General features: G+C 33.8%; 1 protein-coding gene across 2 annotated transcripts in view; it reads left to right on the top strand.

Moving 5' to 3' along the window:
* LOC131684124 (CDC42 small effector protein homolog) overlaps positions 1-10,506 on the top strand; it is a 91,058-nt gene extending 80,552 nt beyond the window's left edge. The window contains exons 1-4 of one of the 2 annotated variants that reach the window (XM_058966695.1): positions 8,520-8,651; positions 9,062-9,390; positions 9,714-9,820; positions 10,009-10,506. In XM_058966695.1, the coding sequence (XP_058822678.1) occupies positions 9,249-9,390; positions 9,714-9,820; positions 10,009-10,017 (258 nt within the window). In that variant the 5' untranslated portion in view covers positions 8,520-8,651; positions 9,062-9,248 and the 3' untranslated portion in view covers positions 10,018-10,506. Of the gene's footprint in view, positions 1-8,519; positions 8,652-9,061; positions 9,391-9,713; positions 9,821-10,008 lie in introns of those variants that run through there. The other variant, XM_058966694.1, reaches the window with a different exon arrangement.
* The last annotated feature ends 7,721 nt before the right edge of the window (positions 10,507-18,227 follow it).

Raw genomic sequence — 18,227 nt, 5'->3', positions numbered from 1 at the left:
TATCTTGTTGTGGATAGATTTGAGCCATTTGACACATTTATTTATTTGACACGGCTCAATATGGTAGTTTAACGGAGCCAAAATAGCAGCTTTTATCACATATTTCACAAACAAAAATAAATTGGCAGTACTACTTTCTTTAATTTGGTAAGGAATCAGGTTCCCGATCCGAGTTTATAGCATGATATTTGTATTGTTGGGCTTAAGCAAGTGGATTTAAATGACAAAGCGAGCACAATTTAAGCGCCAGACAATCGACAATGCTAAGTACTCTGAAATATTGTATATATTATAGTTACAAAGATTCAGAGAAAAAGAACACGTCACATCGCCGTGATGTTACTAAAGAATGTGTTACATCCAATCGTCAATTCGACGGAATTTTAAATGTCTGCAAACATCAATAAACACTCCCTCATCTATCTTTTTTGTGCTCATTTGAGATGAGCCAAAGCCTTTTTATCCGCCTCTAAGCAATTGAGACGATTTAGTGCGGTCACCCAGATAGGTCTCTGTAGACCCAATTATTATTATGTTAAATACAATTATTCGGATAGATACCCGTCTATATTAACGTCAGGCATTTCGATTATGTAGCTGCTATTTCGGCTTGTAACGGAAGAATTGGTTAGTTACTAACTGACGGCACGTGCGACTACAAAAGAGGTTGCGGACAACCTTATAACGGGCGTCTCGTCGATGATGGCGAAGTGTGGAATAGTTGATTACTGTGAGGAAAGATATATTCAGGGAACGCATTATTATTCATGGCTAAATACTAACTCGAGAACAAAGTTCAAAAATTACATCGCATGTCCTGGAATACGTTGCTGTTAGCGTAATTGGATCGGAACGTGCCATATGACCGGCGCCGAGGAGAGTACAGTGTAGGTGGACTTTTAAATGAAATATAATGTGACGTTGCTCAATCGTATATTTAACATACCTTCTCTAGTGCATTCAAGTGTTGTTGATCAAATCAAATACATAAAATTTCGTTTATTTTCTGAATCTATAATTAGGTTTGATGAAGGAGTTCATTTGAAAAAGTTATAAGAGATTTATAGAATGAAGGTTGGTCAAATCGTTGTAACGTCAAGAAAGAAGGATATACATTCTGAAGTTATAAATATCCCGCTAGTATAATTTCCTGTTCACGAAACAACTTGATAGTGTTTCAAAAACCATACGAAGTAAAATTTGACACTATATCTGATAAATCATTCAAGCGGCTGATAAAAGTTGAATTACGTGACGTTACAACGCAAAGTGTATTCTGTCGTAACTTTAGTTCTGCACATCCAATAAAAGAAATTGTAGGCTTTTTAGAAAAGTATTTTTGAATACAAAGAGAATTCGGAATATAAATTTGAACAAAATTTTAGTTTTTTAATAAAATTAAAACATAGGCATTTTTCGTGACGTTACAACGCAGAAACAATAAAAACTTCCACTAGTTCAAAAAGTATTAGTGGTCAAATCAAGGAAAAAATCTTTCTAGTTTTATTGTTCTACACTCAATAACGAACAAATTCCTTTAAACAGATTAAAATTTCAATAATAGTGTCATGAAATAGAGCTTTTCTTAGAAGTCAATAATTCAGGAACCATTTTCCGTGAAATTCAACTTCATTCTCTATATATTTTTCAACTATTTGTCGAAATGCTAATAGTTGGATTACATAACTTTTCAATGGTTTAAACACTATCGAATCGAGGAAAAAATATTGTGATACCATAATAAGACAAAACAAAAACGTCCTTCTGGTGGACAAGCCCGCGGAATGTGTCAATATACTTTCTAGGACTCGACTATCAAAGTACTGATTATGGACAGAAAGAACCCGTAAGGGCGATGTGTAGTGTTTTTAATAGTGTGTATGAATTTTTTGACTTCTCTGTTTCATGTGATACTTTTAGAAATAGGCTTAAGCGGTTGACTTAGTGCATTAGATTTTGATTTGTTAGATGTATTATTAATTAAATAATGTAATGTAATTTAACGTGCAATATTGTTTATTGTGTATATGTGAAAAGATAATGAGGTTTTTACGCGCATTTGGAGGATGTCACACTAACTGCAAATGGGCTTTTCCTCATTCCATATTTCATGTAGACCATGTAGGTCAGATGGAAAATAAATAAATAAATCTGTTGGTTTTGCGCCGCTAATGTGTGTTCAGCTCAAATGGGCTTTTCCCTGCTCCAATAAATAAATAAACAAATAAATTATGTTCACAGTGGGAATAAAAATGAAGAGCCAGTTTTAAATATCGTGTCAATAATAAGTTTCGGTCATCTACTGACCATTCCCTTTCAATTGACACTCTTTTTGATGATGGTTGTCACTGATTTGTGATTACGGAAAGCCACCATCTAGGTTTTCAAAATCGCGTCAAATGTCCATCCGAAACCGGCGCCGGAATGGCCACACCGAGATTGAGGGAGCTGTGCTGCCCTTATATGCAAAAGTTTGGTCAAATTTCATTTTTCATATTTCTGAGTTCTCCACAAAAATCCACGTCTTTTAGTGTGATTGTCTTTAAAAAATTATGCAAAATGGCCTTTTAAAACGAGAAAAACAAAGTGACGTAGACGCCATTGTTTTACCAAAGTGACGTACCGGTGCAATATAGTATTGAAGGTGAATTTAACAAGGTAAAACAATATATTCTTAAGCTGTTGTATCATAAGTAATGTTGGGAGCTAGATAAGCACCATTTTGTGATGTAAATGGCTAGGGTGGTATTATAATTAGGGTAGGGTGGTATTCAAATTAGCTTTTTAGCACGATAATTTTTTTTGGAACTATTTATTGTCATTAAGAAGTCTCCTGTGCAAGTTAGAATGCTTCTTTAGATTAGCGTGCTTAGCCTTTTTCAACGTGGATTTTTGATACCACAATAATGTACGAACGTATCTTGGTGAAAACTTTTGTTCAAAACTTTGGCCACTGTTGTTCTATATCTCATCATTTAGTGCATAATTGGTACCTAACCAATAAATTTCAAAACCAATTCCAACCAAAATACCTGCAAATGATCTGGAATTTATTCAAGTTTCATAAACCGTGAGTTCAACTGTATCCGGCTCCAAATGTATATGAAAATTTAATGGGGTCATGTAATGTCCGAGGCAATTTTAAGCCAGTTTCATTAATTTTTCAAAGTATAATATGAAGACTGGTAGTAATATAACATGGACATTAATAAATTGTATATAAAGGCTCTAAGTTAATTTTGAAAACATCTGAGAGACGATTCATAATGAGTAACCCATACCTTTAAAACGTTTGTACCTGAATACACCTGTTATTCGACATTCGATCTACTAAAAATGCAATCAGATGTAGTCATCAGATCACACGGGGCAGATTACAACCAACTCCAGAATATACTAGGAAGACTTCAAATGGGCTTGAATAGTTTGAAGACAACCGATATGATGTATTTTAATGTGCCGTGTAACAGGAATATTCTCTAAAATAATTACCAAAGAAGCGGGAAACCGGAATTACCGGGACCAGTCGTTAAGTGGAACACTGTATCCAAATACCTTCAAATTGTATTTTTCACAGATCACAGAATTTGATGTGCCGCATGACAGAAATAATTACTAGAATTGTTTGGTCCGATCTTCCATATTCCAGAATTGATAATAAAGTGTCCATATTTGACATTGAATTTGCATTGTCCATAAATTATAGGGTTGATATTATTTGATATGTTGCATGACAGAAACGTTTAACAAAAATGTTTCATTCCGGGTGATTATACATGTGATAGCATTGTTCGTAGAAAACCGAGCTGGTGTACCTTGATGTGCCGTGTGACAGGAATATTCACTTAAAATTTCGACCATTGAAAAGGAATCCGGAATCACCGAATTGATTGTAAAGTTTCCCCGTGTGTCCGGATGACTTTACATGTCTGCATTGCTTATAGATCATCGTTAATGTGCCGTATGGCAGGTATCTTCAAGTATAAAAGTTTCACAAACATGGGTAGCGCATTCCGTATTCACTAGGTTATCCAGAACCGCTTCTATGTTGCTTGAAAAAGGCCATAGTGTTCAAATGTATGATAAAATATACGATACATTTTATAATAATACCTGACTTGCAGCCAGTGATGTACCAAATCGGGTTTTTATAATTTTGGGGAAAAAACCCAAGGTTTTTTCCCGGTTAAAACGGTTTTTTCGCGGGAAGATTGGGTTTTTTGCAATTTTTTGATATTTTAGTAATTGAACAATAATATATTGTTATCCAAACATTTATATTTTATTTATGAGCATTATTGTCATAAAGTTTTGCATGTATATTAATTCTGAATGGATTTTTTCGATTGAATCATTGTTATAGCAGTGATCCAACATTTCTTTACAAATATTGTGGTTAAATAATGGACCGAAATTAAAGTCGCAGGAACAGAAATTGCTTCGTAAAACCCGTTATAAATATACTAGAATGTGAAAATTGGATTTGAACTTCAAGTTTCAAAATCGGACAGAAGCTTTACGATTATGTTCTTACAAAGGACTTTTCTTTATTCAACTTTTAATCTTGAATGTAACGGTTTTAACGGAATTTCCTGTGAGCGAATTATACTGGAGGTTCATACTTGCCGACTTTTTCGGGTGAGAATATTCTAAGCGATTCTCATGCTCAAGGATCTCAGTCCGATTTTTACGCTTGATGTTTATATTCGATTTTTACATGCTAGATATCTGGAGTGGGTTCTACAAAGTATGTTTTATCCTTGCGACTTTTATTTTCGGTCTCTCAAATGAAAATGCAAGAACCCTCCGGAAGTCGCGCTAATGGCCCACTGAACGAACAGCCGCTGGTGCCCTAAGACGATTTCTCTAGATTTTCAGAGCAGCGTGCACTCAGTGCACTAGCTCGACTGCCAAAAGGTTAAAAAACATTAAATGAACATCATACATTCGATAAAACGAAAAAACCCATATTTTGTCCGGATTAAAATGATTTGGGAAAAACCCGGTTAAAACCCAAAAATAAAAACCCGGGAAGATGGAATTTTTCCCATCGGTACATCACTGCTTGCAGCTAAACTTCGGAAAAAATTATGAAAATGTACTGAATGGCCCTCGGACATACCCCACGGGACATCCGTATAGATCCAAAACCGACCATCTGATCAGACCACCACATATACCCTCGGAAACTTGAAGGAATTCATAACCATTTTCAGATAATTCAGTTGAAACGGTTGATAATAAAAGACACGTTTTACCCGGCACTATTGGTTTGTATACGTACGTCAGAATTGCATAAAAACAGCTAAATTAAATCGTTATTTTTTGCAAAAGTGACGTTAGCTAAAATTTACAAGGATTTTGCAAAAAAGTGAAAAAATAAGCAATTGGCTATTATCTACGATGGTTTGTACACATTTTGTACAGAACAGATAGTTGAAACATTATTCGTGCTTTTGAAAACATCACGAAACACAAAAATTGGTTTCCTGAAAAATATTCCTATTGACGCTAACGTCACAATTGCATAAAAGGGCAGTGTGGGAGTATATAATTAAAAGAACTTCACATTTCGTATAAATCTATGAGTCCAAAATACTGGAATGATAGAAAAGTAAATACATTTTCTAAGGTTCTCCCAGAACAGTTTTCCGGTTGCCAAGATTGGTCCAATTCATGTCCATTGTGAAAGATCAATGAAAAATAGTCATGTGTCATGTGAGGAATTCCACGAAGATCCGTCCGAAAATCATTAAAATCGTGACCGACCATCTTAGATTCCGATGAAACTTTGCACGTTTCACCATCATGCAAGACTAAATATTTTCCACAGGTAATAAGATTATTTTGACTCAAGAGCAACTTTTCAAAAGGGCGTAAACGTTTCTACATACATGAATTTCAAATTTTTTTTGTCCGATTACTATATTTTATACAGCAAAACTATCTAAGAACGAGTTACAGGGAATGAATATTTCTGTCTGAAAAAAATATACACTGAAAAAAATGTTGTGTCATTTTTCAAAAAAACAAAAATTTATGATAAGAATTTAAATTGCGAAAAGCCCATTTTTTTAAATTTTTTATATTTTGTTACCAAGAACCTAAAGAGAAAAGAAACATTTTGAATGTGATTGCATGATGGAGAAAAAATCGGTAAAAATTTTTTTCTAACGATAACTTCGTACATGTTTTTAAATTTCATACTAATTGACATATAAATGCATTTAGTAAAAATCTTCCAAAATGCGATAGATTTCGAGATATTTGAAATTTTGCTCCTTCAAAAACAATTAATTCGTGTAATTATGCTCTTTTTAAAAGTTATTCGCGTTACCCCATCATAAAATGTCAAAAATTTAATGTTTCTCGTTTTAAAGACGTAAAAGCAACTTTTTTAGTGTATTTGGATCATGGAGAAGCTTTCAATAAAAAAGTTTTCCTAACAACAACTTTTGATATATTTTTATAATTCTTACTATTTGCAATCAAAAATACAATTTTCTTTTTGAATATGATTCTAAACACCATTTTAAATCGAAATGCTCTTAACAAAAATTTTCTAAAATGTAGTAGTTCTCGAGATATTTTTACTTTTGTTTTAACAACACAATTATTTTGTTTTACTACGACCGTTTCATAAATTAGTCGCATTTCTCCATCAACAATAATAGGTTTTTCAAAAGGTCCGTAAACTTTCCTGCAACTTTCTCTTTGACATCTAGGCGATATTGTGAAACATTTGAAAGTTACATGAAAACCACCAAAATATGATTCAACTATATAGTTTAATCATCAGACCCTATGGTTGAAATATATTTTGGTTGCTTTCATGTAACTTTCAAATGGTTTACAATATCGCTTTCATGTCAAAAAGAAAGTTGCAGGAAAGTTTACGGGCCTTTTGAAAAACCTATTATTTTTGATGGAGAAATGCGACTAACTTATGAAAAGGTCGTAATAAAACAAAATAATTGTGTTGTTAAAACAAAAGTTAAAATATCTCGAGAACTGCAACATTTTAGAAAATTTTTGTTAAGAGCATTTCGATTTAAAATGGCGTTTAGAATCATATTCAAAAAGAAAATTGTATTTTTGACTGCAAATAGTAAGAATTATAAAAATATGTCAAAAATTGTTGTTAGGAAAACTTTTTTATTGAAAGCTTCTCCATGATCCAAATACACTAAAAAAGTTGCTTTTACGTCTTTAAAACGATTAACATTAAATTTTTCACATTTTATGATGGGTAACGCGAATAACTTTTAAAAAGAGCATAATTACACGAATTAATTGTTTCGAAGGAGCAAAATTTCAAATATCTGGAAAACTATCGCATTTTGAAAGATTTTTGTTAAATGCATTTTGATTTTAAATGGTGCTTAGAATTATATTCTGTAATAAAATTACAATTTTGTATGTCAATTAGTATGAAATTTAAAAACATGTACGAAGTTATTGTTAGAAAAACTTTTTTACCGATTTTTTCTCCATCATGCAATCACATTCAAAATGTTTCTTTTCTCTTTAGGTTTTTGGTAACAAAATATAAAAAATTTAAAAAAATGGGCTTTTCGCAATTTAAATTCTTATCATAAATTTTTGTTTTTTTGAAAAATGACACAACATTTTTTTCGGTGTATATTTTTGACAGACAGAAGTATTCATTCCCTGTAACTTGTTCTCAGAGAGTTTTGCTGTATAAAATATAGTAATCGAACAAAAAATTTTTGAAATTCATACACGTAGAACCGTTTACGCCCTTTTGAAAAATTGCTCTTGTATCAAAATATTCCAATTGCCAGAGAATATCATGGAGATTCATACAGTGAACACACTTGCAAAGTTTCGTTCAAATCGACGATGGTCATATTTTGCGGTCGGCCGGTTTCTCATGGAATCTCTCGTGTGTGTTCTTCAATACTCGTACGTCACCCCACTTGGATGCCGGATATACCCCACGGGGATTCCGAATAATGACGGAACAAATGAGAGCAACACTAAAAAAAATTCAGAAACATTGTAACCGGCTACTGTAAAGGTTAATATTAACAGAAGTTAATTACTGCGATTGGCTGTTATTCTAAACGTGCAATCTATTCACTATTCCTTGGTATATGTATGATCAAAGTAAATTTTTCCTGCGCGCTGACTTTTTATTATACCGGAGTCGAATATTACACAAACGCTTAGGACAAATAAATATGGCAAGTGTGATAACGGATAATAATCGTTTCATATGTGTCATGCACGGTACGTATCTTTCATGGTATAACATTTGCACAGTGATACCTGGTTTTCTTGATAAGAAGAATAATGGTGATACATTTGCTTGCAAATATGTGGATTTTTCAGTATCTTATTAAGGTGTATGTATAATAAATTAACCCCTTTTCTTTCAATCTATGCAGTTGAACTTCTTCGCTACTGAAATATGGAAGTATTCAATCAATATAAAATGTTTTTCAATTTACCATATCCATATCAGCAGCTATAATCTCTCTTACTCGTTCTCGCAAGCCATTTCAAAACTCACATTTTAACGAACAGAGTTTGTTGTACTGTTTTATCTCCTCAGTGCAACAGCAATCCGAGACAGGTCGTCTAGTCAGGCGATGGCAGCGGCCTACGGAGGTTTACTAGATCTGTCAGTAAGTAGCTACAGTTCTTTGTCTGTTCTCTACCATACTATGCGCAGAGGGGTGGTAGTTGTCTGGATGGAATGGAAAAGGTATAATAAAAGTATGCTGAACCGTGCTTGAGCACCTGACCCTGAAAGCATGGCGGGCTCATTGGCTCACGGCTGCCATGTGCTTCGTGCTTCTCGTTCGAGACCTGATCAGCTATAGATTTAAATACGGTGACTTTTTCAAGACCTACACACGTCTTTGGTCGCTGTTGACCCGAAGGTCACTCGTAAATGCCGCACAGACGGAAGTTTCAAAGTACAAATTATGATCGCATTTATACGCACCGCCAAGTTGAATTTATCTGTTTCTCAACAATACACAAACCAGATTTTAATATTAATTTCGCTTCTTTTCTCACTCATCTTTTGCAGATGCCGAGAACCTGCCTCGAGCTGTTGTAGGGGATCCCAGCAAAACAAAACAAAGTCATCTTCCGTGCGAGATTCAGTTGAGCATTCCGCTGGTAGAACGACTTCCTGATAGCTTACTTGACTGACCCCTATTACCTCTTCATCCCGAGACCGGTCCATAGTGGAGAAGAAACTAAAAAGCGGTAAAATGGCCAGTACCGGTGATATCTGGCTGCAATGGTTTTCCTGCTGTTTTCAACAGCCGCAGAGCCCTCGGCGGCGGCGACATCACCAGCGGCTACGGATAGATCGATCTATGATTGGAAATCCTACCAACTTTGTGCATACCGGTCGGTTAATTAATTGATTTACAATAGTTAGTTTTTATGCTAGTCTTATACTTCAAACGATCACAACATCCCGCATCTTACTCGCCTAGTTTTGGAAGTTGCTGTGATGCAATGTAAACAAGATGTAGATTCTCTTGTAACTAGGATGTAAATAATAACCAATAATTTGACTTCCTACAACGACTACCTCGGTGCAATGGTGTAATGAGGGTTGAATCCATGAGCAACCTACACCAATTGCTGCCAACCTAAAGCTTTCCCAATGCTAATGAACTGTAACTCATTGACCGACAACTGTTGATTTCCTTCGCGCTTCTTTGCAGGCCACATCGGATCCAACGACGTCGAGCTCTCGACGAACCATCTTTCGGCGATACAAAACCAGATGCAGAGTAAGGGTGGCTACGAAATGAATTCACTAAGACTGCAGGTAAGCAGTTGTAACCGTGCGACGGTTGGTGCTAAATTAAATCGCGCAACCAGCGGAGGACTGTGCGAAACTGCCCTGGACCATCGCTGGTTACGCCACTTTAAACCGGATTAGTAATTTAATTTAATTTTCCTCTGTGTTTTTTTTTCTTATTTCTTTCTCGCTTCCCACCATCATCTGCGCTGCAGGCTTGCTGATAGGCAGTGCTGTCCGTTAATTTATTTCTAGTTTCTAAGGTTATTAATATTAAAACCTGCAGTAGAAAAAGTACCACAACCGCGGCAAAGCATACAATTTTAGCACAAACAAATATTAAATATAGGTAACAACAGTAAACTAGGATTAGGCGGTGAGACGAAATGAAATTGCTCCCGAATACAAAGCGGCTCTTATGACCCACTTCTTACCGAACTTAAAATTCAACCGAATGTAGCTGTTTTGGAACCAGGAGTATCAAGCTATCATACATCTCAAGACAATATTATACGTCTACAGTAGAGTCGAAGCCTTTTACGTTTTCCTAACTAGCAGTAATTCGAAGGAATGTGTACGAGTGTTTATTAAAGGTTGAAGATTGAGCAAGTTACTAGTAGAATAAATGAAATCAAAATGTGGTGCTTCACTAACAAATGATGATTAACGAATGAAATAATTAACGATAACAATAAAGATATTGACTATATGCATAGGGTTTGTTTGTAAATTTTTGTACATAGTTCCTCAGATAAGTGTCACTTTAACTACTGCTCTAAATATACGGTTACGATCAATTCATTCAGTGAACCAATAATACACTGCCTTTCTGAAGTACTAGAATACTTTTTTTACCGATGGAGTAGATACATCGTATGCCTTATATTTTGATAGATAAATTACAATGAAAAAATATATATCCCGAGGCGGAGACTAATAACTATCTGTCGTAGACCACTTTTAAAGATACAATGGTAAAATATAATCGTGAACACAATTAATCGTAATGCAGAGAATAATCGTTCAATAAACATTTAACACGTACTAGCTTTATTGTTTGTTATCTCATTTCAGACAATCCATTGCTTATGGGACAGGGTGTATCACTATACTGAAGATTCTTACGTGTTTTTTTTCACGCGGATTTTTGAATTACCGCGATTTTTTTACACGCTAATTAAAAAATCTTCGAAAAAACACCGCGTTTAGCTTCAGCTTGTGTGACCACCAGTGGTGCAAATTTTTTTCATTTTCAAATGCCAACTTTCAGCTCAATCAAACCCATCCATGATTAAACCATACATCTTCATTTCAAATTGATGCTTTTTCATTCACCAACCAAAGTTGTCATCTGCTCTGTAGAGGCCAGCTTAGGTTAAATGTTGAAATATCTTGTGTTTTCAAGCTTACATGAACAGTAAGAAGTATGTTCAGAGTAGTTTTGCTTGAAAATCGAAGCTAATATCCCAGTACAGAGATATTCACTTGGTCAATGTAATCGAAAATGAATGGAAAATGATTGAACAGCTCGGCTTTTTGAATGAATGATGCAAACGAAAAACTGCGAATTGAACATAGGGTGATGAGCCCATTATCGCTATGTTTCTATTATCACGCTACCCATTAGAAGCCGTTGGTTAGAGTAGTGTCTGCCATCTTTGTTTAACGCATTGAGCCAAATGGTAGCGCAACAATAGGGGCACTCGGTTCGTGTTTTCATTGCGTTCAAACACGAGAATTTCGCTGTATTCAGTGCATGTATGTTATTATCTTGGTACTTAACAACGAAGCAAAGCTGTGGATGCCAATTTGTTCGCATTCCATTGTTTGTTGGCTGAGTAATTAATGAATCAGTGCGGCGCCCTCCTTAGTATGGTGAAAATAGGCACTTCACCCTAGTAGGGCATGATTTGAGATTTGTTCTTCCTTCAAGTTCAAAACAACCTGGTGATAATGTGCAGCTCTGGTGACCACCCCTGGCGGCTACTCCGTTGCACAGGGAATCAGTAGATAATTATGCTTGGGAGTAGCGAAACATCTTGTATTCCTAAAGTGTTTATTGATCAATAATGGCGCCGGCCAAGCCCGAACGTAGATCGCGGAAGGAAAGGGAAGGAATGTTAGTTCGATGCTTACTTTTGCTAGATGCCGTATATACTACTGCGCATTCCACAAGCATCCCGGGGGGGGGGGTGAAATTCTTCTTCATGTTCTAGTTATTTTCCATCAGCTTATCCCCCCCCCCCCTTATTCCAAAAACCGCGTTATCCAATAAACCGCGTAAAAAAGCTTTGTTCTCGTTAGTTTAATAGAATAATGGTTGCATCTGCAAAGTTTTAACACTACTCAAACCACGAAACTTTGCGCAAAGAACCAAATTTTTGACATTAAAGATGTCTTACTCTACCATCTGGGGCTAGGTGTCATTTTAAAATCTAAAATATCTTCTAAGTAACGAAACTGTGTAAGGTTTGCACGCTTGTAATTCCGCTATTACTTGATGGATTTTAATCATTTCTACACCAGCCGATTCAGGAAAGTTTTACTTACTTATTGGTAATAATTTGATATCTGTGCAATATAAAGTAATAGGGTGAGGCTCAGTCGTAAGGAAAAACGTAATTTATTAGGTCCACTTAGGGTTACAAAAAACTGTATAATTTGGGATCGATTGGTTATGACCCGGCGTAGTGCATTGCGTTTGCAATTTGTATGGGAATTCGTATGGAAAAACGTGCTTTTTGCATTTTTATTTCTAGAGATCCCAGATTTACCTAAAGAATGTAACCTATAAAGTATATGCATACTTCAGGATATGCCTAACATCTTTGCCGAGGGAAGTATGGAGCTAAAATGTTTCTGAAAAATGTTAATACTTTTCAAAGTCCGATGGTTGAAATTCAATGCAAAATTTCAGTTTTTGATAACACTGCCAGTGTACCAATGATTTAATAGTGGAATAACATCGTAGTTTTTGTTTTACCAAATTTGTACGTTCAGATGATTTATTCAAAGGCATTTGTCTAATTTCATAGACGTAGTTAGTTGGCGAAAGGGTCAGAAGGAAAGAAGTAGGCGGAGTTCGCACCAAAAATAAAAGTATAGTTTCGTAAGAAATATTACCTAGTTGGTATGTTCAGGTGCATTACTCAAAAAAGTTTGCTATTATGAGTTGATAGGACGATCTTTTTGATGATGTTGGATCAACCAATTCAAATAGTGTTGTTAGATTGGGTTTTTTTTGCAAGGATTCTTGTATATTTTTCGTTACAATTGGAAATTAGTTACTCGCCTCTTTTGGCCATATCAAAGGAAAGGAACATCCTAGACATCGGCATAATATATTACCAACTCAATAATATTTCAGTTATTTCAGTTCGATAGTCTACTACTATACTTCTGCTTATGAATACAATACCCGCCGCACTTTCGATTTCATCATCTAGGAACGTATATGAAATTGGGTTAACACTTTTAGATCATTTATAAACCTTAACAAATTATCAGAACATACCAATTCAGTAAAACAAAAAACTACAAAGCTATTCCACTTGAAGTCTGACTACCAATGGTACGTCGGCAGTGTAATTAAAATAAAAAACCGATTTAATCCACCTAGCAGTGAGATGAGACATTTCTTACCCATTTCACTATTGGATTAGTTTGCAGAACTCACGAGAAGTATGCACCCAACTAGAGGTGGGATGAAAACAGTTTCTAGTCTTGCACGAATAAAATCTCGAATAAACTGAATAAATTATAGAAATCAACAAAACGAACGAAATAAAAAAGTAAAGCAAAAAATGAAATAATAGGTTTTTAAATTCATAAAATGAGTAGAAAAATTAATGTAAATCAAAATTATAATATACACGAATCAAATTAGATTAGGTTATTGAATAAAAATTAAGATTATATTTAGATATAGTTATAAGATTAATAGAATAAATTGACTCATACTAACAAATTGAATGAAATAAAACGAATAACTGAACATGAAATGCATAAAATTAAAGATATGAATAAAATGAATCAAATGAATCAAATGATTCAAATGAATCACACGAATCAAATGAATCAAATGAATCATTCGAATCAAATGATTCACACGAATCAAATGAATCAAATAAATCAAATGAATCAAATGAATCAAATGAATCAAATGAATCAAATGAATCAAATGAATCAAATGAATCAAATGTATCAAATGTATCAATTGAATCAAATGAATCAAATGAATCATATGAATCATATGAATCAAATGAATCAAATGAATCACACGAATCAAATGAATCAAATGAATCAAATGAATCAAATGAATCAAATGAATCAAATGAATCAAATGAATCAAATGAATCAAATGAATCAAATGAATCAAATGAATCAAATGAATCAAATGAATCAAATGAATCAAATGAATCAAATGAATCAAATGAATCAAATGAATCAAATGAATCAAATGAATCAAATGAATCAAATGAATCAAATGAATCAAATAAATCAAATGAATCAAATGAATAAAATGAATCACACGAATCAAATGAATCAAATGAATCAAATGAATCACACGAATCAAATGAATGAAATGAATCAAATGAATCAAATGAATCAAATTAATCAAATTAATCAGATTAATCAAATGAATCAAATGAATCAAATGAATCAAATGAATCAAATGAATTAAATGAATCAAATGAATCAAATGAATCAAATGAATCAAATGAATCAAATGAATCAAATGAATCAAATGAATCAAATGAATCAAATGAATCAAATGAACCAAATGAACCAAATGAATCAAATGAATCAAATGAATCAAATGAATCAAATGAATCACACGAATTAAATGAATCACACGAATCAAATGAATCAAATGAATCAAATGAATCACAAATGAATCAAATGAATCAAATGAATCAAATGAATCAAATGAATCAAATGAATCAAATGATTCAAATGAATCACATGAATAACAAGAATCAAATGAATCAAATAAATCAAATGAATCCAATTGATTTAATTCATCCAGTGAATACAATGAATCAAATTAATGAAATGGATCAATTGAATAAGAAGAATGGATGAACAAAATGAATCAAGTAAAAATAAATGAAATGCATAAATAAAACAAACGAATCAAATAAACAAAATGAGCTGAAGTGATAAAATGAATAAAAAGAAGAAAATTAGCAGAATTAAATGCATTAGTTAAAATGAAAAATTGAAGAATGGTAAAAGGTTATAAATTAATATAAAGGAATAAATTGAATCAAATAAATTATTTGGAAGAAAAGATTGAAACTGAAAAAGTAGTCAGATTATTAAAATGAAGAAACTGAACAAAATGAATTAAACTGGAAAAAATGAATAAAATGCGTACAATACAATAAAAACAATGAATAAAATAAGTTAAATGAGTTATAAGTAAAATGCACAAAAAGAATAAACTGATCAGAGTGAATCCAAAGAATGAAACGAATAAAATAAGTAAAATGAACGCAGATGAACAAAACGAATAAAAAGATGCGGAATGAAATAATTAATTAAAATGAAATGGTCATATATTTGAAGCTAAAAATATTTTTGAATTAAGGAAATGAATAAACCGGATTGTACGAATTTGAGAACCATTGCATCAAAAAGTTTTGAAATGTTTTTGAAAATCCCATGTTCTGAGAAAAGGCTAATAAATATGCAATGGACTTTCTAGGGCTTCCATCTTTTTTTGGTTTTATTCTTTTTGTTTTCATGCTTCTTTACTTGACGGCGTCGTTTTAAGATTATCTGGTGTTTCTACCTTATTGTTGGACCATATTTATTTATCAGAAACCTGGAACGCTCAATTTGCTTTGGAATTTGAAGTTTACTGTTTGGTCACATATTCCCGAAAAAAAGATTTATGTACAGAATAGAATTTACTGGTCCAGTATTTTAACGCGCAATTGAATATGGGTCATTCCATGCGAAGTGATCAAGGCACGTGTAATCGACCTCCACGGATTTGAACAAAATTTAGAGGAATTGTTCATCTAGGGCCAATATATAAAAACCCAAATTTTTGTGACAATTGAACCACCCCTCGGGTCATGGGAGCACCCCCCGTTTTGGCAAATTGTCAAAACCCTTGATTTTCTTTTGATCATATCTCCGGTTCTATTTACTCTAGAATCAAACCACAGGATGGCTTTTGAAGAAAATTGTTCAAGGAGTCTATAAAAAATATTATTTTTTGCCGACAGTGTTGCCAAGTATGCAATTTTATCAGTTAAATATTAAAAGTTAATTTTTCTCAAAATATGTATATTTTAATTTTGAAAATTTTAATGCCATCGCGTTCCTCAGACATTTTTACATAAAAAACACTTATCATCTCAATATAATATGAGCGCATCCTGAGATACACTGTTTTGAAGAGAAAAAACCGCAATTTCCCATATAAAATCGCAAGCGCACAACGCTAAAAAACCAACTTGAGTATTCTGAGTTCAAACATAATTTTTCGTGAAGTAGACGAGAAATGATGAAAAACTACGTATTTGGTTTGCTTCTAGCAGATCAGGATCGATTTTTATGACAGTTTGAAGATTTTCTCAATTTTGGCCAATAAAAATGGATTTTTATATGAGAAAATCGGAGTTTTTCCCTTCAAAACGGTATATCTCAGGATGCGCTCATATTATATTGGGATGATAAGTGTTTTTTATGTAAAAATGTCTGAGGAACGCGATGGCATTAAAATTTTCAAAATTAAAATATACGTATTTTGAGAAAAATTAACTTTTAATATTTAACTGAAAAAATTGCATAGTTGGCAACACTGTCGGCAAAAAATAATATTTTTTATAGTCTCCTTGAACAATTTTCTTCAAAAGCCATCTTGTGGTTTGATTCTAGATTAAATAGAACCGGAGATATGATCAAAAGAAAATCAAGGGTTTTGGCAATTTGCCAAAACGGGGGGTGCTCCCATGACCCGAGGGGTGGTTCAATTGACACAAAAATTTGGGTTTTTATATATTGGCCCTAGATGAACAATTCCTCTAAATTTTGTTCAAATCCGTGAAGGTCGATTTCAAGTTTGCATCTTTTTTTGATCACTTCGCGTGGAATGACCCATATAGTAAAGTGAGACAAGGTCACATGTGCTTTCAAGCCCCTTGAACAAAGAACGACAGGGAGAATGCGATTCGTGAATAAGACAGGTAGATATTTCAAAAATTTTATTTGCATTGAAGTAAATAGTGTGAAATGTCTAAGCTATGTCGATAGCATAAAAGCCGTGCATTCAGTTGATTGCAATGCAGTCTCTTTCAATTCATCCTTATAGCTTTCATATTGTTTCGTTAGGAATTATCGTGCAGGAAATATGGATAAATAAGTCAATACTGTGAAAATAAATGGTTCAAACTACTCAGTATATCCAGATATGGACGACGATAAGTTAGAAGACACATTGTAGTTGCATCCCCCATCGAGAGGGGGTACTTTGGGAAACTTCTTTTCCTGGATCTGGTTTGTGGATATTTTTGGTCTTTGATCCGTTATTTTTCATGAAAGTTCGTACCAATACAACGAATGTGCAGCTGATACAACTAATGGTTCATTCGCCTGCGCAACGTTCCGTCTTCCATCTGCAACACCTTTCGTTCGAAAACTCCAAGGGTGCGTTGGTGCTCCCCGAGCATAGTCCAGGTCTCGTGGCCGTAGAGGACCACCGATCTAATCAGCGCACAGAGGAGTAACTAGAACAAATTCTTGGCCAGAAACCAAAATATTTCTTTTCGATTTTTTTGTTTCGTTATATTTTTTTTACATACCTAAGAACCTACTGTATAACGTGGTAAAATTAGAAGTATATCAAAAATTGTTAAAGAATGTTTGCATGTATGCCCAATGGTGATATTTTAAGGGATATTTTAATCGTTTTCGTTATATATTCAGCAAAATCGCTTTCTAGTGATTATGACTGTATTAAATAAGATAATATTATTACAAACGTAGTTCAGCACAACCGTTTGTTTAACTTCAGCTTAAAACTAACTAAAAAAAGTAAACTTGCTGTGTATTGCACCAACTTTAAAAAATACCTTGTTTTAACATTTTATTCCAAATTTGAATTATAAGAAAGTTACATTATACGGCTAGATCCGGCAAAGTTGCTGAAGCAGTATTACAATACAAGATTTCAGCTATACAAAAAATATTCGAACTCTTCCGATCTTGTCCGATCCACCAATCCCAAGCGATTTGAAAATATTGAAATTTTGACTAATTTGAGGTACACCGAAATGCTGTAGGGCCAAATATTATGTTTGCCAACATGTATCTCTATGAAAATATGCACAGGCGTCCCTTTTCTTCTCCCTTTCCCACTGATCAAATGTTTATGCAACTGGAAAAATAAATGTATTCACAAAGATCACCTAGAAATTAC

Source organism: Topomyia yanbarensis, chromosome 2 (genome assembly GCF_030247195.1).
Source record: "Topomyia yanbarensis strain Yona2022 chromosome 2, ASM3024719v1, whole genome shotgun sequence".
Taxonomy (NCBI): Eukaryota; Metazoa; Arthropoda; class Insecta; order Diptera; family Culicidae; genus Topomyia; species Topomyia yanbarensis.
Note: the sequence above shows the minus strand (reverse complement) of the source record. Positions and strands in the feature narration are given on the sequence as shown.